The sequence below is a fragment of the Folsomia candida genome, unplaced genomic scaffold (assembly GCF_002217175.1).
Source record: "Folsomia candida strain VU population unplaced genomic scaffold, ASM221717v1 Fcan01_Sc003, whole genome shotgun sequence".
NCBI classification, from domain to species: Eukaryota; Metazoa; Arthropoda; class Collembola; order Entomobryomorpha; family Isotomidae; genus Folsomia; species Folsomia candida.
Genome location: NW_019091195.1, coordinates 12400638 through 12428075, shown reverse-complemented (window position 1 = coordinate 12428075; position 27438 = coordinate 12400638). Strand labels below are relative to the sequence as shown.

Below are 27438 nucleotides of genomic sequence, written 5' to 3'. Positions count from 1 at the left end.
GAATTTACAGAATACATTTTTCATTAAGTAATCCACCCTACGCATAAAATAATAGTGTGTACTTGTATAGGTTAAGAGTAAGTTCGTACCGTGAGTCATTGGTGGACATGTCACATTCCGGTTCTTTCGGGTCCTTGGGACATGGCTGTGTGAGGAGAAAGCAAATGTGATGATTAGTCATCGTAACCCATAATACATACATATCTACTCCGAGTAGTGGGAATGTGCAGGCAATGAGTCTCCAAAAAATGATTCACGCGTTGAAGGTGAAAGTCAAAGAAAAAGTAGCTCAGACAAACCGCTACATAGTTACACATACCTGCCAGTTGGAGTACATAGACAACTTGGGATCGTTGTTTTGAGGGATGAACATTGGCTGCGGCTTGAACAGTGTGCAATAGCTGGATCTGGTTGAAACTTTGAACCCCAAATATGTATAAGCGTTGCCTAAAAGAAGAAATTAATTTTCAATTAACTATTTTAACAAGATTGCCTTTCGTTGGAGAGAATAACACTTTTATTTAAAACACAGACAGAGATGAACAGATTAGATTATAACTTACCATTTATTGACATTTGATTGTATGATCTAATGAAATACACAAAATGTCAAATTAAAAACGTTCAGTACCAAAATTTTATTTACTGTACATAATATAAAATGCATATTAGTCACTTACTTGGCAACTCTTGGCGTTTCTGGAGAAGGGAGCACTCCAGCGTCGAATTTCTTCAAGACATTGTTCACTGGCTTGAGTGCTAGAAAGTTTGGACGCTTTGGATTACTATTCGAACTAGGCAGTGGTGCTGTTTGGGATGATGATTGATGTTTTGGTTCCTTGGGAGAAGTCGTCTCATTTTGTGAGGAAGAATGAGACGCCCGTGCTTGGGGCGGAGTAACTGGTGCGGAACCGTTTTGGGGACTTCTCTTTGGAGGAGAAACACACGTGGGGGCTTTATGAGGTAAAGGTGGAGCTGGTGCTGAAGGAAATCCTGGAGAGGATACCTTGCAATTCATGGTGGGAACAGCAAAAGGCTTACTGTTAGGAATAAGTTTCAAATCTAGTGCAACTGGTCCCGAAATTGGGGGTGGAGGAGGTAGAAGAAGTTGCTGTTGTTCCACCGTTGTCGATATTGTTTTCGAATGTCTAGAGTTTTTTCGCTTAGGAGGAGATTTAGAAGCGCCTTTGTACCCTTTGGAATTGTCTTGGGCACTGTTACTAGTCATCAGATATGATGACGACGACTCTTCGTTTTCTCTTTCGCGTTCCACTCCCTTAGTTGAGAGGCTAAGGGGGCCGTTATTGTTATTGTGGTGGTGGTTAGGGAAAAACAGGGACGTACTATCCATGACCAAATGAGGCGAAGAAGGCACTTGAACTTGTTCCATAAAACGTCCAAAGTTCGCAGCGGCAACGGACTGGACCGACCACTCCCCACTCCCACTGCCATTACTCGTCCTTATTGTTACTTTTGCACCTGATTGGAGAAAATAAATAAATTTAAATACACGAAAAATATGTATGACCATGTCATCGTAAATGTCAGGATATTAGTCTATGTATCAAACTACTGCATAATATATGTACAGTGTATACATACATATTTTGTCTTGTGAGTTTGTACGCATAATAGGTTTCGTGTAACAAGTGTTTGATTTGAATAAATCTAATTCTATGCATGCACATATATATTTAATATTAGTTTTTTACCGGAACAATTATTGACTCGGACATTCATATCGACATCCTGGTAGTAATTTTTGGAGAGAGACACTTCACTCATGGGCAGCTCGGACACTTCTCCCCCACAAAGTCTTGAAGGAGTGGGAGACATGCGTCGTCGTTTTTTTGGAACCATCAAGGAGGAGGCATTGGCAGCGAGGGCGAGAGGAAAAGAAACGAGGTCTGCGAGTGAGGAAGGAGAAGTGGACTCTGGGATTCCATTGGAAAATGAATTCTTTAATAAATCTGCTTGTGCCTTTAGGATGAGAGGATTGGTCAAGAACTCAACAGTGCCACCGGAGGAAGTCATGTCGAAACTGGAGTGACGAACAAGCCCGTTGTGATGGTGGTGGTTATGTTGATTGTGGTGAAGAGGAGGGTGCAAGGACGATTGTTGCCCTAGATGAGTGAGTGGGGTTGGGGGGTTACTTTTCGAGGAAGATTGTACAAGCTCTGTTGTGGAACCACCACTCATGATTGTTAGCTGATTGGTACGTTGGGAGGAAGTGGAGTTTCGTGAGGTATGGCTTTTCAACTTTTTGGTAAAATGTTCTGGCCACTCGAGCAGTGATTGATTTTCATCGATTATCTTGGAGATTCTATCATCTAACGATTGTCGGTCGAGTCGCAAAACTTTACAAACTTTCCCAGCATCCGCGTCAGAATCCCCTTGGTTGGACGAGGATGATGAAATGGACGCAGAGGTGGGTGGCGATGAGGCGAGCCCATTCTGATGATTTTGATTATGATGATGATGATGAGGCGTAGAGATTTCTGATTCCGAAGCAATTCTAAATTTTGGCTTGTAAACCATTGTACTGGTGCAGTTGCTAGCAGCAGAAGAGATTTTATTTTGCAGCTGCTGACTACCACTTGTTAACGTTGATGAACTATTTTCTAATGATTGACTTTGTCTAATGACTTTAGATTCCATTGCACTACTAACGTTCTTAGCATTATTATCACTAATATTAGTACTACCGCTGCTACTATTAAGGATATGATTGTGCGACTGCTGCGTACTTAACCCATTATACTCTGGACCAGGTTTCACCCGCGTTCGCAGTGTTGTTGACGACGACGACGACGAGTTGCTAGCTGCTGCTGCTTCAGCTGCGTTATCTTCTACCGTGTTGGTCAATTTTTTAAACTTTTTGTGGAGGTAGAAATCACTTGAAGGTTTGAGACCCGAATTGGTGTCCCCTTCAGAAACGGATTTAGTCCTAAATGAGGAAGAATGAGGTGATGAGGAGGACGATGGGCCGTACAAGGTGTTCCTTTTGGAGGAATCGTTGGTTGGAGCGTGGTACTGAGCGTTTCCTCGTGAAATGTAGGAAGTAGCAGGACCTCGACCAGATGAACCACCACCACCCCTTCCGGTCGCAGTAGCTGGAGTAGATCTTCCTCCTCCGCGAGCTGAATCACTGCTGGTTCCTCCTCCTCTAGAACCCCCTCTGAAATACAAGTAATGCAATCACATTTAGTGTTTAGAAAAATATGTCACAAAAACTCTGACACTCAGGAATAGAAACATCCGAGACGCTTGGCTTTTTTAGAGGTCTGCTGACACGAATACATTTCAATTGAGCAGAAGTCATAGAATATCTGAGAATGACAAGTTTGATGTCAACGAGTTCATTTTCAACATACGGGTTCTCTTCTACGACTCACAAAGAATAAAAATGTCTGGCTACTTATTGGAAGATAAAAAGAGCGATAAGAACCTAAAGAACGAAGGGGAAGTGAATATGTGGTGATAGTTGTTGTACATAATAATAATCGATATCGATGGATACTGTATGACGACGAGATGTGGGGAGTGAAGCTGTATGTCCAATCAAGATGTCAAACACATTCAACAACCCCTTTCATTTGAATTGACATTCTTCTGTGTAAGAAACCTCCTCGACAACCACTTGTTTCTTCAGAGAATTCTCAGAAAGTATTAAATTCAATCAGAAAACAAAAACTAAATGTCCGCTCAACCAAGCACAGACTTTTTACGTCAGACAATGACATTTGGCACACTTGGTACTGCATATCGTCATTACTGCATGCAGTGGTTATGCTGATATGCTCGAATACTTATGTATACATGCTATTGCATATCAAGTTATGTTTCGCTATTTTAAGTAGAATATTATGGTGTGTCACTTTCATGTCCATAATTCTGAGACTGTTTTAGATTCTTGTTGCCATTTAGACACAAATTGTCAGCATCAATTCACTACATTGCTGATATTCTACATCCCCTTCTTTCTTCCTGGAAATCGTCTTCCAACACAATGTTAGAATTTCGCTGGAACTCCACCCACCAACCAACCAACAACACCTTCTGAAAGTTTCAGACTGAAACTGAATGTCGGAGAAAAATATCCGGGTATGTAGGACCATATGTGACGCTTCTGTTCGGAGTACTGCAGTGACACTTATCAATCAGGATCAAATTAAATACAACTAAATATAAAGCTAGTGATGATTGTACGCACTTCTCGACCCTCTTAATTTTTCCAATCCACCTATTCTGGGAATCTCTCAGTTCATATTCGACTCAGAATTGATTAGAACATCTCATTCTATCATTTCTATCTGTAAAAAAAAAGTTTTACGTTTACGGAATGTACAAAACAATTGACGAGAACATGTACATACGCCCTGTTACTGCCTTGCAGTTATAAAAATATTCCATACATTAAGGTCTTAGAAGACCTTGCTTGCGTATACATAACTTGGCTTTTTGAGAAACATGAATGAATTTGAAAATTCTGAGAAGATTCATGGTGAATTAAATTTTACCTACATACATACATATGATACATGTAAACCTACATATGTATGCAAAAAGTAGGGAAAACAACGAAGAAAACTTTATTATTTTGCTGTTACAATAAAAACAAAATAAATTAAGAAGGCTGTTAAATAAAGGATGTTTTTACCTGGATCCTCTCCCCCGACCTCGACCGCCTCCTCGAGATGAACCACCCCTTGCACCTGAAAAAGATAAAAGTTTTAAGAAGTCATGAATCATTACAAGTTCATTCTTCTTGACAGGAACTTGTCAATTATTATGTATATCATGCTAAATAAGGCCTCGATGACTTTACTATTTCTTGAATAAAATATTTTTTGCGATCAATGACTAATTCATAAATAACTAAATGAAATATTTATTATTTTTGGTTCTTGCATTTTTTCAAGTGTATGCCAAAATGCATATGTACGTGAGCATATGCATAGCTGGTTGCACAATTCTGCGTTACGAAATGAGAGAGGCTCATAGTGTTTATGTACATGTGTATCATTACATTGTTCTAGTGAACTCCCGACAGAGAACTGAAACGCTTTACTTCCTCAACATTTCTGGGAAGTATGTGACCACGATTGGCAATCTTTCCATTATGTGCAAGGATTCGAGTGACACAGTTTCTTCATGCTGTCATCGATCCCTCAAGAGACGGACTCAGAAAGTTCAACATGTATTCAACATGTACATATTCAACAGAGACTTTATAGAAAGGAGTGTGAGATAGCTACCTTGAACAGCCAAACCGCTTTTCATACACACTAACTTATTATTAATTTTTGACATGTGTATGAGTAAAGGTCTGCCACAAATTCCGAGAAACAACGTATGTTCCTCGGAGGTCTGGTAAAAATTGATAATACAACGAATACCAAAATCATCAGTCATCTTAGGCGCTCATCATTTAACCCATTAGCTTCTTTTAGGAAAAGGTAACACTCCTTAAAATATTTTATTATTTCATTGGAGTGTCGACAGTTTTCGCAGAATGAGTCATCTACATGTCTAACAACACCGGTGCATTGCATGTGCGGTGTACCAAAATTCTGCGAATATGAACCTGTACAAGAAAAGAAAACATTGATATTTATGATGTTTTTCACCAACTACTTCAACAATCAACCTCAACAAGCAAACAGAAATAGGGAAGCTTCTTTAGAAGTCACGCCGTGAGTAAAGTTAGATACATGTAATGTGCAAACTATTCCAGTGATAAAATGTACTATACATATATATGCAATATGTATGTAGTCAGTAGTCAATAGTATGCATGCAGTTATTTTGTGTACTATTCTCGCACTAATATGTACGCAGGTCATACTTGTCAAAACAATACATTAAAGTACCATTTAAATTTTTCTCTTCAGTTTGGATAATAAGTCACCATATTAAATAACGCTGATTCGTTGTTTATCAGGAAAATCGAAATGTAAGACTTCACTGGACTTTAATTGGAATTAAAATGTGTACATCCTATGTAATATGATGTTGCTCAGTTTGCACAATTATTTGCAATTGGCATTGAGATTTAAAATGGTGATGTCACATGTTAAATACATGCATATGAATATGCAGACCATCTTAATTACTGAATAGGTTCACAGTGACCGCAACATCTCATGGGGTTTAAAGCTTTACTACAGTAGGATCACATAAAAAACTATCAATGAGGTTCCGATAAATTACTAATTGGCTAATAAACTAGTACGACTCGAGTTTAGCGAATTTGTTTGAAAATCGTAAGCACCTGATACATAGGAACAATGTCATCGTCAAGTACAGAAAACAACAAACTTGCAAAAATAGTCGTGATGCATATTCAACATGGAACAAGAGTGTGAAAGGTGTCACATAATTGAATTGTTTTACTCAATGACTATAATCTGATAATCTCATTGGCTATCAAAGAGGTTTTGGTTGCAGAGACGAAAATGGCCGGCCAGAGTGTGGTGGAAGCTATCGGATCTCTTGTTCTCGTTGCTTTGCTTGGTTATCAAAATTATTCGCAAAAACGTGTTCAGTGGCTTCATATGAAACTGACAATGGAGGCGCAAACCATGTTCAGCCCAGATAATTTTTTGACCTTATTAGTTTGAAAGAGCAAGTCTTTACAAACAACATTTGGTTCGGCACTTGGGCAGATGCGCAAATTTCAGCACGTTATGGGCGCCGCAAGTTCGCAAAAACGCACAAAGTTGAGCTCGCGCTGGGCATTGTTCGAAAAATCATGCGTTTTTGCGAACTTGCGGCACCCATAACGTGCTGAAATTTGCGCATCTGCCCAAGTGCCGAACCAAATGTTGTTTCTAAAGACTTGCTCTTTCAAACTAATAAGGTCAAAAAATTATCTGGGCTGAACATGGTTTGCGCCTCCATTGTGAGTAAAGTTCATCCGTAGATTGTGATAAAATGAAATGGTCATAAAATGGAATCAGAATTGAATGAAGTCATCCCACAGTAGTGGGACAGTCAGTCAGGTCTCTCCCTCTCTCCAACTCCAAGCAAATGGAGTGCATGGCGTCTCCCAGTCGACGGCATTGGCAATAACAACCATCATTCCACTTGACTTGGTTGTGGATACAGTCGAGCAAGATTGTCGACGTCAGACTGGTGGGATATATACATATTATTGCATATGGAGGAGTGACAGGAAAACCTCTACCACCATCAACTTCATCAAGCTCGCCCTACGTCTCTGTTCATAATAATAACACGAAATGCCAAATTGCCAGCGTGCCAACTAAGCATAAGCAAAATCACAACAGCTTACAAATTTATACTACAACCCCAAGAGTGCAAAAATTAGAACATTTTTCTTGTCTTAATCAGTCTAATCCCATAATCAGCAACATTTGACTCAACTCACAAAGATAATTCGGTGACAAACTAAATGAGCAGAGCAACTTGCAAAGGGGAATATTCGGACAGCACATAATCGCTGGTTGAGACTACTGGGGCAAGAGTTATGTGTGGTTGAATAGTGGTTCAACTTCTTTGTAAAATATTTGCAAACCAAGGCACAGGGTAAATAAACACTATTTACTGAAAAACTGCGTAGAAAGCAAGCAGCAGCACTGGCTCCTTCTTCACGTACAACTTTTGGCATTCCCGTCTTTCAGCCAAACTGACTCCTCATCATAAATTTAACCCTCTAGATGAAGAAGAATGGGCAAACCTATATATTGCCAGTAAACATATTCATAACCTGTTTCTACTTACATACGACCAACGTAATCTCTCCATCAGAAATTCATTTAGATAATGCACAATTCAGATACATGGATGTGCGCTGGCTCTGCACTTGAAGCGCAACACCGATATTAACTACAACGAATAAATAAGATAAAGAGGCAATTCACGCACTCCTTCGTAACTACGTAAACAGCGTAAAATCCGTAAACTTACAAACGTTTACAAACTTTTACAAAAATTGCCAAGGAAAATCAGTTTACAAACTTTTGTAAACTTACGCAGCTCACAGGCGTCTTTTAATTTTGTAAAGTATTTTGTCAGGGTTGTTAAAGAGACAGTAACTTGATAAGGGGTTGCGCAACGTGGGCGATTTTTTAAAAATAATTAAAAAATTAAATTTTGAAAAAAATTAATCACTAAGCTAAATCACTAAGTAAATTTGAGGGGAAACTCAATTAAATCTCACCGTACAACTTTGCATAGCCCGATTCAGAAATTATCAGTATATGTATACATACAAATACACAAGCACAATTTAATACCGTTTTTTATGTACATACATTATAAAAACACTCTATATTATTTTAAATCGATAAAGATTTGAATTCCAACAATACTAAAACATAAGGATAATACAGGATAGGAATGATAAGATTATTTTATCGTGACGACAGACGGACAAACAGCTACCAGAATAAGCCATGAAATAAAAATTTTGTATGGAAAACCTAACAACCAATCAGGAGCTGGTGGTCCGGACCACCAGCTTTTTCAAAATTTAAAAAATCGAAAAAAGTGCTCACGTTGCGCAACCCCTTATCAAATTACTGTCTCTTTAACAACCCGGTATTTTGTAAACTCAATTTGGGGAAGAAAAAAATTGTTCGATGCAGAAATTTGGCATAAAGGTTGCTAGTGGCTGCTAATGAAAGAATATGAAGTGAAATTGGTAAAATTTTCACATCCGGGACCCGCTGGGGTGACCCATACCGATTTTCATAACTTGTCTCAAAAAGCTGAAATTCAGAACAGTGATACTTAATAGATTCTCATGAAAGAATATGAAGTCAAAGATGAACACAAAATAACCAGATGGGCAATAATAAGGAAGGGGTACCCATACCGATTTTGAAGAATTTATATATTCAGCTAAGATTTGGTGTGGAGTCGAAAAATAACTTAGGATTAGAATTTTGGAGGGTTGAATTTCGAAATTTTTATAAGAGCTTTATTACATCAATAAATACAGCTCCACAAATTTCTTCCATTAATTTCCTTTTTCTGGAAATCATCGGCATTTTGTTTCAATTATCAAATAAATTTTTACGAAAATAATTGCGAAAGTGAATTCACGGGAAGCTGTTTGTAAACGTTTGTAAGTTTACGGATTTTACGCTGTTTACGTAGTTACCAAGGGTGCGTGAATACCCTCAAAGGAAATCCAACGTGCTTGCGTATGAACGACTAAAGCATTGTCAATTGTAGAGTTAGTACTTGCTCTGCAAAATACAGTAAAGGTGTTCACATTCCTCACACGTTACATTTTGCCTCATTATAAATTATGCCATCTTGTTCCACAATTTGTAATTTTTCGATGCATTTGTCACAAGACCAAAATAAAAAGAGTAAAACTATTTGTTGTACACAATGCAGATCAAATCGTTTTGCAGAAAATAACATTGACCTACAGAATCCACCAGCCAATTATTATTAAATGCGAGAAATGGGATTCGCTAAAGAATCCAGCCAGGCAGACAAGTGCATCCGCACATATGCTGAACTAGCGGAGAGATAAACGAGCGAGCCGTAATATCTACGTGACAGAAATACTTTTCGGTTCTATTTCTGGATTGGCTAAGAGTGTAAAAATATTCTAGAGGCACCACACTATTCAAGTCATCCACATCAACGATGAGAGAAAGAGAAATTCGGTTTTAAAGGGCAACTCTGGAATTACGTCAATTGCAAATAAACACAACTCATCAAATCTCTGTTGAACCAACTCTAAACTCTAAACAAGCTCTAAACATCTTAAATGAAATATGTCATAGGGAGATCAAATTACAAATTTTGCTGCACTCCTCAGCCTATTGACTCATACTCGCCTTGTACGTACATTACATCTTCTTAATCACCCAGTTTATGGTAAATTTAAGCTATGTGTCCACTACCAAGAAGTTACACAAATTATTATTTTTACTATTAAGGAACAACACATATAATTGACTTTTATTATATTTACTTGTCGTCGATCACTTACTTCCATTATTGCATAACCCAATCCTCACTGAAATGTGACACTTATTCATTATTGAGTGCGTCAGGTCATAACTCAGAATTCACAATGGCACCGATAGTATAGAAATTCCTTGCAAGTATTGAGAACCAAATTACTCAACCAAAAATAATGCATTTTCACCGGGAATGTTATCATGCTGTATCTTAATTTAATGCAATACATCTTTTCGCTCAATTCCATACACAATTACATACATCTACGAATTTATATGATAAAATAGAATGAACAGTTTCTTTTAGTCACCACCACTGCCGTGGGTACGGATATTGAAGACATTGGAGGCGAGAGGACTTGAGAGGATGGTGCTGAGGTGAGGAAAAGTTGGATAGAAAAACGTAGCAGGTTAGTAGAAGAAGAAAGCGACCGAGGTGCAGGTTGTTGTAAGAGTTGCATTCTTTAGCGGCGCCAATAAGTCCAACCTCACCTTCGCTGGCTTCACCTTCGCATCATCTTCTTCTACCTGCCCGACCAATACTCCAGCAACGGCAAGTAGCCCATTCGTCTACACGACCAGGTTCAAAACTATTAATATGTCTACTTTTAAACCCATCGTCGAACATTACACTCAACCAACCTGTCCGACAGATAGGACAGTCCAAGATCGTTCAAGTACTTATGTATGTATATTTATTATTATCTAGCAGGCAGTGAGCGACTCTTACGGCTTCACAATTTACATTACATACAACGGAAAATAAGTATTTATCATAGCTCAAAGTTCTTTCTAAACTTGTTGTACAACAAGCCACCCTAATATTTGTAATCCCTTGATGCAAATCATTCTTTCTTGAACTTGCTTAATTTATGATTAAATTCATCCTCAATTTGGCACCTTTCACGACCCACACTTTTAAAAATATCTCTGCAATTACATCTCATGCGTAATGCTAATAAATAAGCATACGATGCCCACTGAGGTTTGGGTAGTTTTAACTCAAATGAAAGTAGCATGAAACGAGAAGAACAAAAAGCTATGAGCATCAGGCTATATGACGACTTAAGTGGTAAATTTGAAGCAAAACTAGTTGCATTCCAGGAAATGTGTGCGAAGGTTGAGCTGAGTTGTAAATGGGAATGCCCCCCAAGCGGAGGCAGACTTCCACAAAGCGAACAAAAACGGTCCCTTCCACTGCTACCCTTATTCCAGAAAACACCCCGGACGAGAGCCCTTTTCATTTAAAGATGCACAAGTCATTTTGAGTTTCGTGAAGCCAAGGAAAATAAGCCGATAATTCAGCACCTTATTCTTGTCTACCAACAATTCTATATGGGCTTCTTGTTTAAGGAATAGCAGACAGACATACATCTCGCACAGTCAGACAGAAACAGTACCTAACTACTTAAATTTTAAAAAATCAGTTCCAGATTTCTAGAGTTCTTGGAATATCTCGGTTAAATAACAAAAGTGTCAAACAATTTACAAAATAATGCCCTTTTACCAGCAGTATTAATTTTAATTAAATTTAATTACTCGAATACATGTGGAATAAGGAGGCACTCAAAAAGTCACCTAATTGCAATACAAGAGCTTTTTGTTGTGGGATTTCGTAAACTAAAATGTCAACAATCCTCATGTACGAGGATAATTAAGACTTAACTTATTCCGAGACATGAAATTGAATATAATAACCTTATCCTCCGTTGTGGGTGATAACTGATAGGGATGGATACGATACAATCCATTTACTTTCAAATGATATTTAGACAGAGTTAACAAGCTCTTGGCTTTTTAGAGTAAGAGCTCCTTCGTTAACCATAATTGCAAAGTAGAATTGAATGGCTCTTATACTTTTATCGGCATTTATTTAAATGCTTGTGATTTGTTGTCAAATAAATTTGCATTGGCATCATAATTGCCGGATTTTGTGTATCTACATCATTTTGGCTTCGTTGACTCGTCGTCGTTGTCTCTTTTTTTAGCAAGCTGGAGCCAATAATAGTTGGCAAACATTTACTTTTGGAATGAATGTTTTGAATTTTGTTGTGAGCACACCTCCCATTATCTTGGATGCGATATTATTGCCATGATGCAAAAAAGCAAGACGAGCATAACTTAACCAGGTTACATGCAGTTTTGGTTGGTACATAGCTGGAGAGAACAACATCATCATTAGGTGAAAGAACCTGAATCTTAACGAAGGATTCTGAAGGCCACGACGGAGTATAAAGAGAACGAAAACCAATCTTGGTTTTTAACCATATCACGATTTTATGTTGGCTGAGGCTGCCGTATAAAAGCTAAAGTGAGCTTACGTCACATCTTTTACATTAAATCACTTGCTTACACGATCCTTTCAACGTTACGTGCATTTGGCTGTTCTGACAAAAAGCATGTTTTTATTTTAGTTTGTGGGAGTTGAGTTGTACAAACAAGACGCCAGTAGTAGTAGTTGTGAATAGTTGTGATGTGATACCTGCCTCCTCGAGGAGATTAATTAGCACTGACTGTAACATTTACTCTGATGCATTACAATTGTTCTCAGAGGTTATCATTCATCCACATATTTTACATATCAGATGAAATGCAATTCTAAGAAGCACAATTCCAAGGGTGGCTATTCCGCTTGAAGTTGTATGAGATTAAATGCATGTTTTCTCATCGTCCCAAGAACTGCGAATACATACAACAGGCCAGTGAATGTTGGAGAAACAGCGTAACAGAATAACAGAAATTATTCTCGGCTCAGAATTTGAACTATTTTTCTTCTAGTTTTCGCCATGTTTGCAATAGAAGTCCGTACAATATTTGTGTGTAGCACCCAGTAAAATCGTCTGGCGTGACGAGATTTCCAGCCTTTGTCTCACCAGCTAAGAGATGCCAGAGCATCCACATACAAGTGGAGGTGTCAAACTGGTTGGGCCAGCAACACTGTTTGATTCCAGTTAGTTAATCATTCATTATTATTATGTATAGCTAGTCGGCTTTCCTGACCTCAACCCTATCTATCAGTTTGGAGGAGAATATATATGCAGCATGACGCATACCATTAATCCAAGGCTTTTTGCTTCTCTCTAACAAGAAGTCGTCAAGAAGGGAAGGCAGCAGTTTCGCATGATACGCGAACACTTGTGTATTTATTTGACAAACTTGATTATTATTCATTTTCTCGTCTCGTCAGTCTGAGATACAAACTTACATCCATGCAACATCAAATGCTGACTAGACCAACTAGCAGTTAATCATGCGCTTCATACATAATAAAAAGATGGTGGTGACGAAAAGAGTTGAGCGAGTTAATATATGTTTGAATAAACTGTGCATATAGGTACATATGTACTTGCATATTATGTGTTTGGTAGTGCCACTATATTGAACCAGTATATGCATCAGTATGCAAGTAACAATAATGAATTCCTTCAAACTCTAATGAACACTTTACTCTCGTAATATCTATACTATGCAGTCCTGCTTTATGAGAATTCTAACAGAGTGTAATGCAATAGGGGATTGAAATGGACTATGGAGTGAAGTGGTACATTATAATGTTGCTGTGCGCTATACCAGTGTGTTACATCCACTATTAGCAAAACAACTTGCTCGATGATGAGAGAGTATATTTACGTCGATAGTGATTATCGCAGTTATGAAATGATGAGCAAATGAAAGAGAGGAAACCCCCTGCCTGCCTGCTTGTCAATTCAGAGAGCAAATAGTGCTTACATATAGTTGGGGTTGTTGTTTGTTAGTGAGCCAGCAGCAGCAGAAGAGTCAGATAAAAGCGCAAACCAGGCTCCGGCAAAAAGGTGATGATGAGAGTAAAATAAAATGCCCATAACCAGATGCAAATAAGCAGTGGAAACTTGGAAACGTATTTTTGACTTTCGACCTCTCCACAGCCCCCAAATGAGATATGTTTTCTGATTTTTCACTTTTCAGCAGCAACTTGATAGGTGACCGCTTGATCAATGGTGATCTAGTTACCGTGTAATATGGTGTGACTACAAATGTTTCGTGTATCCTTAAAGCAATTTTAAAATTCTCTTGCGTTCTTAAGTTATCATGCTTACGGACGGACAGACAGACATAACGATTTCAATAAACAAGTAACCTCTGCTATTTAATAAATCCTCATCCAACTTCATCCAAGTGCTTTATCATCGTCATCATCATCATTGGACAAATAAAGATGCAGACCATTTGTACATACAGAAATATGGTGTGCGTTGTCCAATAATACCAAGTTAATGTGTACGATGGGTAATATGCTAATTTAAGCAATGCAAGAGGAGTATTTAGTAAATATATTTTGCTCTCGATTCCTAATAATAGAGTTCCATTCTCTACGAACAAACTTTACTGTAATAACAAACTAGTAAACTCGTTAAAATATTACTATTTTTCGTCCAAGTTGATAAAACGAGTAAAAGTATATATGCATATCCATATGTCTTATGTACATATATGAACAACATACACCAAGCACAACACACACAGACCTAAATTATAAGTTACTGATGACACTGGAGAATTAATGCTCAACTGACCACCAAAGTGGCATCCATCCATACAGGCATCCTAATTCTTCAACTGGCCTGAAGATGAAGTCATGCATTTCGCCTGCTGCAATGAACTTATCACCAATCCTCGTGTACAAATTTTGAAACATGATGTCAACAGGACAAAAATTCTTTTCGCGTTGGGAGGGGGTAAAGTTCAGATCGCGTCATCAAATAATACTCAGATAAACGAACTGTTAAGGCTTTCATTTCCAACAAGTCGCTTGTCTAAAATTTGTTCTCCCTAACAGGTGCTAAATGAATAATGTGAGTGAAGCTTCATCCAACTCTTATTGGACATTTTAGTTGTCACTACTAGTAAGAAGTGCCATTTTTTGTCTGCAATTAATTTGTAAAAAATAATCATCTGTTTAAGAATAAAATTAACCGGTTATCTTGCAAAATGTCAAGTCTTTAGTTCCATTCAGGCGATTTTTATATGGGCTGCTTATACCACACATAATTAGCAGCAATACTGTTTATTTTCATGGCTGAAAGAAATGATCGACTACAGAATCACTGGGCTATTGATGGTGGTGTACCGTTGTTGCAGCAGGAATGCATAAGCAAGCATACAGTTTCGTCATCAAAGTTGAGGGGATACCTGTCACTATCAAACATTAAATGACTGGTTGCATGGAAGACTAATAAATATTTAAACAGTTGATAAGTTGAACATGTTATTCCACTGAATTTACAAATAAAGTGTTCTGGTTGGATGACAATCGTGCCTGTATGGGTGCAGTCTATTTATCACTTAAATTAATCGGACGCCCCGACACGATTGTATAAAACTGCTCAAATACGGCAAATAAAGTTGTCTATCTATAGTCTCCCCAATTGAATAGCTAAACCTGTCATCCTGTTTTGACAAGCGATGTGATACTGTCATTAAATAATGCGTAATGTACTAAAATCAGTTATTGTTTATTTTATAATTATTATAACGACCAACCAACCAACGTAACTACTTTGTCTAATGTGTTGGTTACATACAATACTTACTGCTACATAAATATATGTAAGTGGCTTTAATACGTAATTTGATTGTAGGTTTGTGGGCACTTGATTGTCAAGTATGTATTATATTTTTTTTACGCGAACCTACTCCAACACTTCGCCACCATGCCCAGGCCATGAGATATGAGATTAAATATATCAAGTGATTCCACACACATTATCTTTAACTGGAAATTAGTCATCGCATCATCATCGCTCGTCATTGCTCGTCACTCGAGGCATCCGCAGTAGTGTAATAATTGCATTCTTCCAACAAGAGTTGTCAGTCAAAGAGCTTCATGTTTTTTATGTCTGTAAATTTTGTTCCTTCTACGACAAAGGTTCATATTTATACCGGGCGACATATCAAAATGGAAAAATAACATAGATGTTTTAGATGGACTCAACTTGCTGTACGGTTAAATTGAATGAAAAATATTATTTTTATAGTGTAAAACATAAAGTCAATAGATTAAACACAATTCACCATAATCGGTATATAACACTAAGTTCCAGCTCAAAATGCAGTTTTCAGTGAGGGCTGTACTGAATCATAGGAAACTGGATCACCATCCAGTGCATGAATGATTGTAAATATATGGTGATCTATGGCTGAGGAGGGGAGCTTGCGAGGTTGATAATAACAGATATTGGTGCCCTTTGGATATGTGGTAGGGACCCATGAGTGTACTAAAACCCTGAAGTAGTTTGACTCCATGGCCACATTTGCGCCCGCCACACCCACTCAAAAATGTCCAAAAAACGCTTTCACCCCAGTTTTCACTCACTCAAATCCACGCCAAAAATCCAATTTTACTCGGATTTTGAAATTTCTTTCACCATTACACTCCCAGATAGTTGCTTTCTTCAATCCAATATCAAACTCAATTTTTTCGAAATTTTTAGTATTTTTAAAATTTAAAATTCTGAATGAGCATTGTTGTAGTCATCAACAAAACAAATTATGTTTGCGAAATAATCATCAATAAAATTGAGTTTGATATTGGATTGAAGAAAGCAACTATCTGGGAGTATAATGGTGAAAGAAATTTCAAAATCCGAGTAAAATTGGATTTTTGACGTGGATTTGAGTGAGTGAAAACTCGAGTGAAAGCGTTTTTTGGGCATTTTTGAGTGGGTGTGGCGGGCGCAAATGTGGCCATGGAGTCAAACTACTTCAGGGTTTTAGTACACTCATGGGTCCCTACCACATATCCAAAGGGCACCAAGATCTGTTATTATCAACCTCGCAAGCTCCCCTCCTGAGAGAGAGAGAGATTTTCAGATTTGCAATCTGTAGCCCATTTGAGACTGACTGAAATATACCACCTTATTATTTGCGATTGCGAACTGAGATAAGCTGACGCTGTGCCATGTCATCTCCTTTTCAGCCAAAGTTACACAACCCGCAGTCAAGCTGGTTGGTTATACGATTCAAGTTGAAAGGAATCGAATTAGAATCAAATACAAATCAAATTAACTCCATAGCTTTCATGCATGACTTTGTGAGAAGCGCATAGTTCAAGTACAATATGTAAAGTGCATGTTTTCATCCAATGTTAAACTCACTACTGCAAATGCCCATCTAGCCAAATCTTATGACTTTTTGTGAGAATGACAACGACGTAACTGTGTTTACTTGTAAAACAACCTGCATGCATTCTGCGGTATGACAGTCTGTATCCAATATTATAAAAACCTTGTGAGTCATGAAAAAGCAAGAATGTTGATTTATTTTATTTGGATTAACCCTGAAATTTGTGTTGCTCAAACAATCAACTCAAACTATAAGATGCAGACTTCTTGAAGGAAATGGCACAGTCAACAGCGTTCTCCAAAACTGAAAGATTAAGTATCCCCTTTGAATTTAACGGAGGACAAAATAAATAACCCGACACGCAATAATAACCCAGCTCCAGTGGTAGAAATCGCATTCCAACTTGGAATTTATCAAAGTTGAATTCGAGTTTGTGATACTTTTCCATTTGATCATGTTAGCCTCTACTTCATTCAACCAACTAGTCAGTCCCCACTCTGATTTCATAGACCGACTGCTAACGGCCTAACACAAGACTCATCATCACTACGCGTATAAATCATATATTAAATTGTTCAGCCTTGCGGCATAGTGTAGTGTACATACGTACATAGACAGCAATTTAAAGAGAATGACATCACACAAGAGATAGATGTGTGGCGTACAGAGGAGTTTTTTAGGCGAAGAATGAATAGAGTTAAGCTGAACTAAAATGTTAACCTAACCCAGCCTTGACTAACCTTCTGCATGTTGTTGAATTTTATAAGACCATAACATTGCATATGGGAAAAAGGATTAAGAGATGAGTACCATAGAAGAGGATAAGATGTTCAAAACAAGTTGCCTGCTTGCTGAAAGGTAAAAGTATAAGTGGGCTCACTACTCACTGCTCGCTCAGAAAAAAGAAGGCAAGCAAGAAGGCAACGAGGATGAATTTGGGATATCCCTTTTCTTCTTCAACTCCTCTCGTCATCCTCCTTCAGAGATCTCTTTCCAAATATAATGGCGACTGGTAGATAAGAGACGGGCACAAATACAGAGGTGCATACACAAATTATACACAGTGCGCCTTACACCACCTTTGTTCTCCTTATTCCATTTCTTTACACTTCCTCCTCCATGCTCTGCCTGATGAAGATGATGATGATCATCATCTTCATAGTTGCTGGTTGAAGAAGAGTAAAGTTTTTCATTGACATTCCTAAAGGGGATTCCCTCCTCTACGTATACTTTGTTATTAACTCCAGCCAAACAAGTTCTAGTTTATATACACTTTTATTTAGACGGCATATAGTGGATACATATATCTCTGCAACACTGACTTTTAAGAAGATTACATGTCTGCAGAGTGCATGATGAGCAAACTCGGTGTGTTCAGTCATTTTTGGAAGCCAGCTATGCATATATGTACTTAAAGTACAGTATACTTCCCATCAACCATTGAGCTGTTGATGGCGATACACTATAAACAGTGTGAGTGAGTATATATAAATGCAACGCATCTTCTTCGATTACAACTTGTGCTTTTGAATATGCTTAGGCAGTCATTTCAGAAGAACAGCGATGCATAACAAATAATGGAATGGATATGCCAAGATGTTCTTGTACTACTGCCTCCTGAGTGATACATATAAGCGGCATGCCATGCACTCGGTTAATAAGTATTTTAAATGTATCGCCAAAGGCAAGGCGAGTCAACCAAATATGCCAAAGTCAAGTGATTCTTAAATATCCAGTCCAAATACGAATTAGAATTTTGCATCAAATTGTACACGTACATATAATTTGTATTCTGTATCACATCGTCAACAAGCTAATATGATGCTGCGAGAGAGCTGCAATAATATAATCTTGACTTTTGACTCATCCTTTTTCCACTCCTTCAACAACCAATGGCGTAAAGAATACAAATTCCTATCCGTCTTAGCACCAACTTGATAAATGGTTGCTGCAACACTAAATGTACTCTGAAAATATTTGCTAAAACCACACACAAGTGTCACAAATTGATTACAGATTTTATGTAAATAAATCCTTCCTTTTATTTCACTCGGATTTTAACCCCCCAAAGAAGAAGCCATAAAAAGTGAGTTCACATGACCAGTAAATAAGTGAACAACAACGGTAGCCAGAGATAATCAGCCTCGCTGTGAACTGATCCAAATGCAAGATTTTCCCAAGACGATTCCCACACACGGCAACATTTGCAAAGAAACGAATTAGCGCTTAAACTGCATTAGTAAAGAGGTGATGGGAGGGATGGAAGTCATCTATACGTTTAAAGTGTTGAAGCTTTAACGTATTTTCCCATTCACACCGAAGCGTTTATATGTATAAATGAATACATTAGTTGCAAGTTTCGAATACACTGAACAATTCTGCACAGACAGAATTCTTGACACGTCAACATTTATGTCAATTCTACTTAATTCCTGTCATTTTAGCAAGTACGCAGAAACTTTATTGTCCAATGCGTCTTCTCGTTATATTCATTATGATATAATAGTAATATGTTAATCATTCATTTGAGTAGAGCAAACAATCCCAAACATGTACGGTTCTTCAAGTGGGGATTAAAAGTGGGAGCTAAAATAACCAAAAGGAAAATATGGACACTACTAATATAATAATAATAATTATAGTTGTTCAAGACAAGCAGCATTGTTTATATAACTTATGAGTCATCCTAAATAAAATCGTATTAAATAAAATATACAATTGACGGCAAGATTATTAAGTGACGGTGATTTTCGCAAGCCGTTTTCCACATTTGTTAATAAGACATACATGTATGAATGACTATATTTTGTAGAATGAGACATTCCGCAAACTTGATAGATCATTAAGTAAATCACAATAACTCATTAACTACAAAAACAAACAATGCATGCCTGACTTTTCTTCTGCCGAACGTCTCTACACTATACACAACTAGCTCAATATTAAGTGCATACATCGATTGATTTGATAATATGGTTCTTTAGTTTCATGTCAGATCAGTGAATGAACGTCTGATGCCTGAAGATTCAGAAATTAAATCACGAGAATAATCCTTGACACACCTTTTTGATCGACAAAGTTGTTTCTTTTCGTCCATTAACCAAGTAAAAACTACATCACGACGCGATATCCCCTTTGTTAAATGAGATTTGTTGCAAAGACAAGAAACGAAACGCACATAACACCGAGATCCAATGTCAAGTCGAATGAACAATAAATTTAACCTACATCACAAAGTGCACTTCGTTTGTGATTGCCAATGTGTAGGTCAAATGCAACAGAGAAGCATTATTTTATATATATTTCGCAAATGCCATTCTTGATCTGCATTTCACATTGCAAGTATCAGATTCATGCACATTGTTGCCATTATCATCGCCCTCAGTCCTCATCCTACGGTAAATTATACATATGTACACGTAATTCACATCAACGCAGGTTGAAAAGTAGGAAGAACTACATACAACACATAAAAATTGACAGAAGAGAGATCAGTGTCATTTTAAAATTAATAAACTATTTGGCTTGTCCATTCACCACGAAATGAAATTTTGTAAGTGACGCGGCAACCAAACATAAGACATAACTATGTATGTTCTAATCGTCCTTCCTTCGTTCGTGTATCCAAGTTCATTTGGATGATGAGAGATGCACATAAAAAGCTAGAATTCACAATATTCTAAAAACAAGTTTTGTTGAATCATTGCTCATCATTTGCGAGTTGTTGAAAGAGGCGAACCAAGTTGGAATTTATGTTTATTCAATGTACTTAAAGAATCATATGAAATTTTTAAAAAACGGAGACCATTTTGAGTTGGGAGATTTTATGGGTGATTATTTTTAACTGCACTACTAGTGACTAGTGTAACCCAATATTTAGTTGTTATTAATTATATAAATATGACGATTACAGATATGGGATTACATTATTATATGTATTTAAAACCTCTCAGTACAGCTTTGCTTGGCCCGAAGCAGGATTTATTAGCATACTAGTGGTACATATATATTTGTCATTTATTTTTTACCAAATCTTTCGATTATATTGTACTCACTTTTTTATTATATTGCTACAAATGCATGTTAAAAATTTCAGACTTGAAAGGTTTCGGAAACGAATACAGACGAATGAATTGAGATTCAAATGATTTCAAAATATTCTTGGAATGAATAATAATGCGATTCCGAGAATAAATTTTCTTGGAAATCGTCATCATCACATCCAACTGTCATCTCAGCCTACATATATGTTCCTACTAACTCTCTTTGGAATTAACGAAATGGTAATGTTTGAGCTGCTGACAATGGAAAAATTAATTTCTAATTCGATACAATCAACATTTGCATTTACTTCCTTCCTCCGAATTTTTTCCTGTAATTGGTTGGTCATTTCAGTTCTCCTACCGTGTCGTTCATAAAGCCTATCTTCTTTAAGGAGATGATAGGATTGTTCAAAATATTATTTATTACAAAATAGTGTCAAACTTTATGTAATGACCCTGAAGCCTAGGCAAGGTATCGTTGCCGTTCGTTATTCATGTGTACGTACTAATATGTAGAGGTTAACAAGTTCAATGCTAACATTTGTCATCATCATTTTCGTCCACCGTTAATCCAAAACAATGTAATAATAATAATATACAACAAGTCTTTTAGCTCTGTACTATTATGCATTATATAAATTTGCAATTATCCAAACAATTTTGGTATCAGAACGAACGAACGAACGAGTCAGAATCTGTTTAGCAGACGGGTGAAAAACAGTGTTGGCGTTATTTGACTGCTGTCCTGCGGCTTTTTGGGATTGTTTAAAGATGAGCAATCCTTCATGTAATAGGTTTCAAGGTGTGCAAAAGAAAATGAGCAACATTTTATTTAACTCGTATCACATCTGTTTCTGCAAATGTTGCAACAGATTGTGCTATGCTACATATATGCCATGCTATCTATAGGAACTCTTACATCTTACGTACTAGACAGGTGCGATATCTGTATCAATCAGTTTTTTCTTTATTGCGATCAATGAAATAATATTTTTTGTATGCAGGCGTAATATGTATTTAGGATTGGTGGACTAGCTTGCGATTAGTGGTGGAATATTAGTATTACTCTGTTCGGCATGTTAAATTGTTGTGAGTCATATCTAAATGTAGTGCATATCTTTCTTTTTCTTGACCACTTGTAATTTGATATCAATTTCAATATTGCTCCCTGCCTGAAGAAGACAGCGTTTGTTGTCGAAAGCTTGGGTCAATAAAATAAAAAAAATGTTATCCCTGATACCTGTTTAAAATTCATTATGTAGTGCATATCGTTTATGCACTATGTGCTTTTTAAATAGGATAATTTCGAACCATGCTAGAACATGCCAGTGCCCAATAATTTGAGCGAGTTTAAATATGCATACAGGTGATGCATGAAAAAGATAAATTTACTAAAGATATTGTGTCCAACTTACCTTTCGTTCTGCGCTTCATATTTCTGTAATTATGGGAATACTTTGCCAAAAAAACAAACACTGTTATTCCATTCGAATCCTGCGCAAAATTTTAGTTAATGAAACACGGCTTGAAGTCTTAATCCATTTAATTGTACCAAGCATAATTGATTCTATACTCATGGATAGTAAAAGTCATCCTTATCGTACTCCGTGTACATCAACTGAGAAATGCATTCGAGTTTCATGAGTCATTTTTTGATAACCCCATTGTTACTTTGTATTTAAAATGTTGTTACAGTTGTCCACTAATGAACCATAAGAGTAATTAGTAGTAATTACAGCACCATGAATGTCATGATAAGAAACACAGACAGAAGAGAAATACAAACTACTATACTTTTGTTAAAAAGTTTTAGTTTGTATTTACAAATAAAATCGCCGAGAAGCACAACAACAACACGGGAACTGCAACTCGCTCACTTTTACTCAATTTCCTTATTTATGTATTTATATGTTCCAGTCCTAGCTCAGACACCGATTTGACGTGTTATTCCTATTGTACAAAACTAGTGTGTATGCACAATTTCTTATTTGGGGCAGCCGCAGGAGGACGATTGATTTGATTCTTAAAATTGAAAAATGTTGCCGACCGGAAACGCTGTTTATCTAGAGATGTTTACACTCGCTCGGCAATTGATCCTTCACCACACTGTTAAAAGTCTTGTCCACAGACGTGCCTAGATCACTTTCTTGATGCACCTTGTCACTGCTGACCCTGGGAAGGACACGAGGACAATAATTTTTAGTAATTGTGGACAAACTAGTGCGAAAACAGGGTCATTTCTTGTTCTTCTTAAATTGGAGAGAGAGAGAGGTTCCCGACCACACTGCTCTGGCCGTGTCTTTCGTCTGCCGTCAGCTTGTCGCCTTTCCTTCTCTCTTTACCAACTCCGCACCAGCCAGAACGAGGCAACTCTCTCATTCACTTTGCTTTTACTCACATTCTTCTTTGCAGCCTTTAGCTAGCGAGTATAATCCTCCATCCATCTCTAACCGTCGCGTCGTTGAAGAGTTGCAGTTACTTGGTCAGATGTAAAAATGACATCAGACCACTTCCAAGGTACCTTCCTCTGAGCCTGTGCTTGGTTTGGTAGCAGTTTCCGTAAAGTTTACCAACACTGCACATCCGATAGATTCAAAATCGTGACGAATGAATTTAAATCGGTTTTGCGTTCTCTCTCACTTTTAGCAAAGCAAGTAACCATGAATGTTGGATGATTGTACGAGTAGTGGAGTTGAGTGCAAATGACGCTGAAGAATATGTAAGAGGATGACGAGGAGCATAGAGGAGAAGTTGTAATTGTAATGAGCAAATATTCTCCCAATGGCGAAATGCACTGCAATACACGGTATCATGAATGATGTGATGATGATGATAGGGATATCCCAAAATCCACCGACCAGACCAACAAGCCCATCATCATCATCATCCCTCCCATCCATACTCACTCACATACTTTCGACAAAGATAACTAAAGAGCAAAGAGTGAGTGAGTGAGTTCTCGTAAAAAGAATAGAATTTTTTGCTCCACGTTCGCTGCTCTGTTAAGCTGTGAGCATATACATATATACCTTTGCCAATAATGCCATTAGAAATGGTGGGAGAAGAACTACATTCAATGTTTGCTAAATGCTATGCTATGCTGTGGACTATAATAATATGTGCGAGTTGGCAATGGAACAGAATGAAAGCAAGCAATAAGTGTCGACGTCAAAGTCAACTGCTGCAGCAGCAGAAAGGAACATATACAATGCGTGAAATGGATTGAATCAGTATAATCGCACCAAAACCAGCCCAATAGCAAAAGTATAATAAAACCTATTCCATATTTCTTCTTAACCCAGCAAAAGGCAAAGAACTCGAAAAAGAAGCAAGGTCTGGTTTTATGAAGAAGGAATGCATCCACTTGTTATTAGTAAAGGGTGAGCATATACATATTTACGACAAGTACTACGCAGAGTCAAGTGTATAACGTAATAACGTGTTTTCGGTGGGTTTGCTTTGCTGCCCAAGTCTCTTTCTTCTCTGAATTGGATGCATTTATTGAATCGAGGAGGGCTTGTTGAGCTAGCAGAGTTGTTGTAAAAAAGTTGGTATGTAGCATGCAGCGTATTATATGAAACAGTCACTTCTCATTTTCTCACTGAATGTTTTATGTGCCGATGACTAACACCACCAGATGCCTGGTAAAGAAAGAAAGAACAAACTCAAACACTGCATTGCCATATCACATTGCGTAGTACTGTCATGCTGCCTGTGCCTCGTTTCATTTCATGCTGCTATGCTGGTCCGTAGTCCGTATATCGTAGCATTATTATTACCAACCAACAGCAAAGTTAAAACGAACGGCGTAAAAGGAACAAGACTGAGTCAACTCAAAATGTACAAATGTTACAGAGATAAGAAATTGAAGGGGGTTCCCCACCGACGACCGACCCCAGTAGTCAGACTCCATTTCACTCCACATATTGCATGCGGAATTAGTGTGAGCCATCCAGAGAATAAATCTTGCTCGCACCGGTCCATAAGCGGTGCGACCAAGGTGCCAGCACACTTGGAAGCATTGAAAACTCCACATCGCTTGCTACAGGGGACCAACACATATAACATGACTTTTTTCTGTATAAAACTAAATGGTAACCAAATTTAAAAAAATGCAATTGAATTTTTTGGTAAGCATAATTACTAAGATAATTTGTTAAAGATAGTGCTGGTATTACAGCCACTTGGAACAACTTAAACAATTCCAGATTTTTTTTACATTGAACAAAAATGTTCACTCGTATTTTTTGTTTGTCCCCATCTATTCAGTTGAAAGTCTGAAGAGTTAGCTGGCAACCTGAGATTACGAGATGGGAAAGGTGCGAGCAAGATTTACAGTCTGGTTTTGAGGTATAAGCAAATGCATACGTCAGGCAATTAAGATATTCCGAGTACGTTTATTGGATTAGATTACTGGTATGACATGTGGAATATTTATGCACACATTCTAATTAGTAGTATCGAGTTGCGTACTATAGAACAGTCACAAAGTGTGAGTGAAATTATTTACATTATAATAATATTTGGCGATTTCTAGTTGATACGTATGTACGTGTACCCATTGTACCGCATGTGCCCGAACATCGGTCATCCTTGCATTAGTTAATGGTATATATAATTACCGACGCAGGACCTTACAAACAAAATAGAGTCTTGTCAAGAAAGGTTCAAAGTTGAGTGAATCCTCCATGCTTCGTATCCACATTGGAGAAAACAAACTTTCCTTCTTTTCATAAATTGTGAGCTCCTTACTCTGTTGCTCAAACTTGTCTGTCTGTGTGTCTGCTCCAGTCAGCCAGTCGCAGGAGTGAGGAAATTGCTATTTCGGACTGTGACTGGAGAAAGTTGAAAACCACCAAAATATAGTGACAGTCACTGTAGTTTTATGCATGTACACTAGTGTACATAGACTGACTCGAATGTATTTCAGCACTTTTTAGTTGCAACCCAGCTAGCTCACAGAATAAGGAAACGTCACAGGTTTTGCTATAAGTCGATGTCCGTAATGTATGTCAGGGAATTTTCGCAAATAGAAGCACACATCTTCAAATTACTATAATTTGCAAATTTTATCAATGTTATGCTCACAGAAAAATACCTTTCTTTTTTGTACATAACAAAGACACATGTCTGAAGAGATGGTCAACAATGTATGCATATATATCCACATTTACTTATTCAACTCTCGTGCACATAAATTCGAGCACATTCAAATCAGTCTTCAAATTAATAAAATGCAGTGCACATAAACGCAAGGGAGTAGAGGAGGAGGAGGAGATTTTAATGAGAATACCTGAGAATCATCATCATCTCAATTCAGTTCTCATTTCTTTGTTTGTCGAGACAGAAGAGAAAAGATATTTGTTCCGCTGGTTGTAATCAAAGTGAAAGCAGAATTAGGAATCAGCGAATGGTTGGATGGTTGCCTTAAGCTCCTTTTCGGTGTGTACGTATCATGACCCGCACATAGTAAGGTAGCGATAATATTGCATGATATTTCATGGTTGGTATGGAATGGTTATTTGGTTGTAATTCATACGTAAGGTGTACGAGACAGAAGGTTGCACGCTGTTGGTAGCTCTTGTACTCAGAAATTTGAGATGAAAGCAAAATAGAACCTGCTCTTGACGACGACGACTCTGATTACTAGTTTCTGCGGAATTCGGGGAAATGGTGGCTGGGAGTTACTTCGGCTTGAACAATTTGCTTCTCTCCTCGCCATTGCTTCTTGTCTATCACATATTTAGTCGTGGCATCAACGTTGAGAGATTTTCCTTTATTTCCCTCGACTTTCATCATCAGGTTGCGATTTACCACCATTCGCTCTTCTGATTTTGTGTTTCTCCATTATTCACCTTTTTCCCAGTAAAGCTAATAAGCGACGATGATGTGAATAAGCTATTGACGTTCTACATATGAAGTGAAAGGTTTCAACATCTTGCCACATTGGTTTTCATTGTTTGGCTTCTTAATCCAATTGCATCAGTAATATAAATAATAATATAAACATATGCATATACATCTTTCATGACATTTTAAAATATCTGTTTGTAGCTGACCCTTTAAAATATCCTCACTTGGAAGAATATAGATTTTTCCTACCGTGAATGAGTTTCAATGTTTCATGGAATTTAATATCTACATAGTAGCCCAGTCAATTTAATTAAGAATTCTTTTATCTAGCAGAAATAGCATTAGTGCATAGATGGCAATTCGTCGATATGGAATCTTCATCATGCAGTCCTTTCCTAATGGAAACAAAGACAGGTGTCCACCAATTTGTCCTTACAACACAGTATCTCTTGATTAACTGGACCTACTCCCCTCTTCAAATAACTCTACTA

At 37.5% G+C, this 27438-nt stretch overlaps 1 protein-coding gene across 2 annotated transcripts in view; it reads right to left on the bottom strand.

The window, feature by feature from the left end:
* LOC110846214 (serine-rich adhesin for platelets) overlaps positions 1-23795 on the bottom strand; it is a 28414-nt gene extending 4619 nt beyond the window's left edge. The window contains exons 1-8 of one of the 2 annotated variants that reach the window (XM_035849203.1): positions 22668-23794; positions 22510-22588; positions 4661-4715; positions 1713-3178; positions 681-1479; positions 564-589; positions 320-447; positions 90-145 (exon numbers count right to left, since the gene is read on the bottom strand). In XM_035849203.1, the coding sequence (XP_035705096.1) occupies positions 90-145; positions 320-447; positions 564-589; positions 681-1479; positions 1713-3178; positions 4661-4715; positions 22510-22528 (2549 nt within the window). In that variant the 5' untranslated portion in view covers positions 22529-22588; positions 22668-23794. Of the gene's footprint in view, positions 1-89; positions 146-319; positions 448-563; positions 590-680; positions 1480-1712; positions 3179-4660; positions 4716-22509 lie in introns of both variants that reach the window. The other variant, XM_022092883.2, reaches the window with a different exon arrangement.
* Between the last annotated feature and the right edge of the window lie 3643 nt (positions 23796-27438).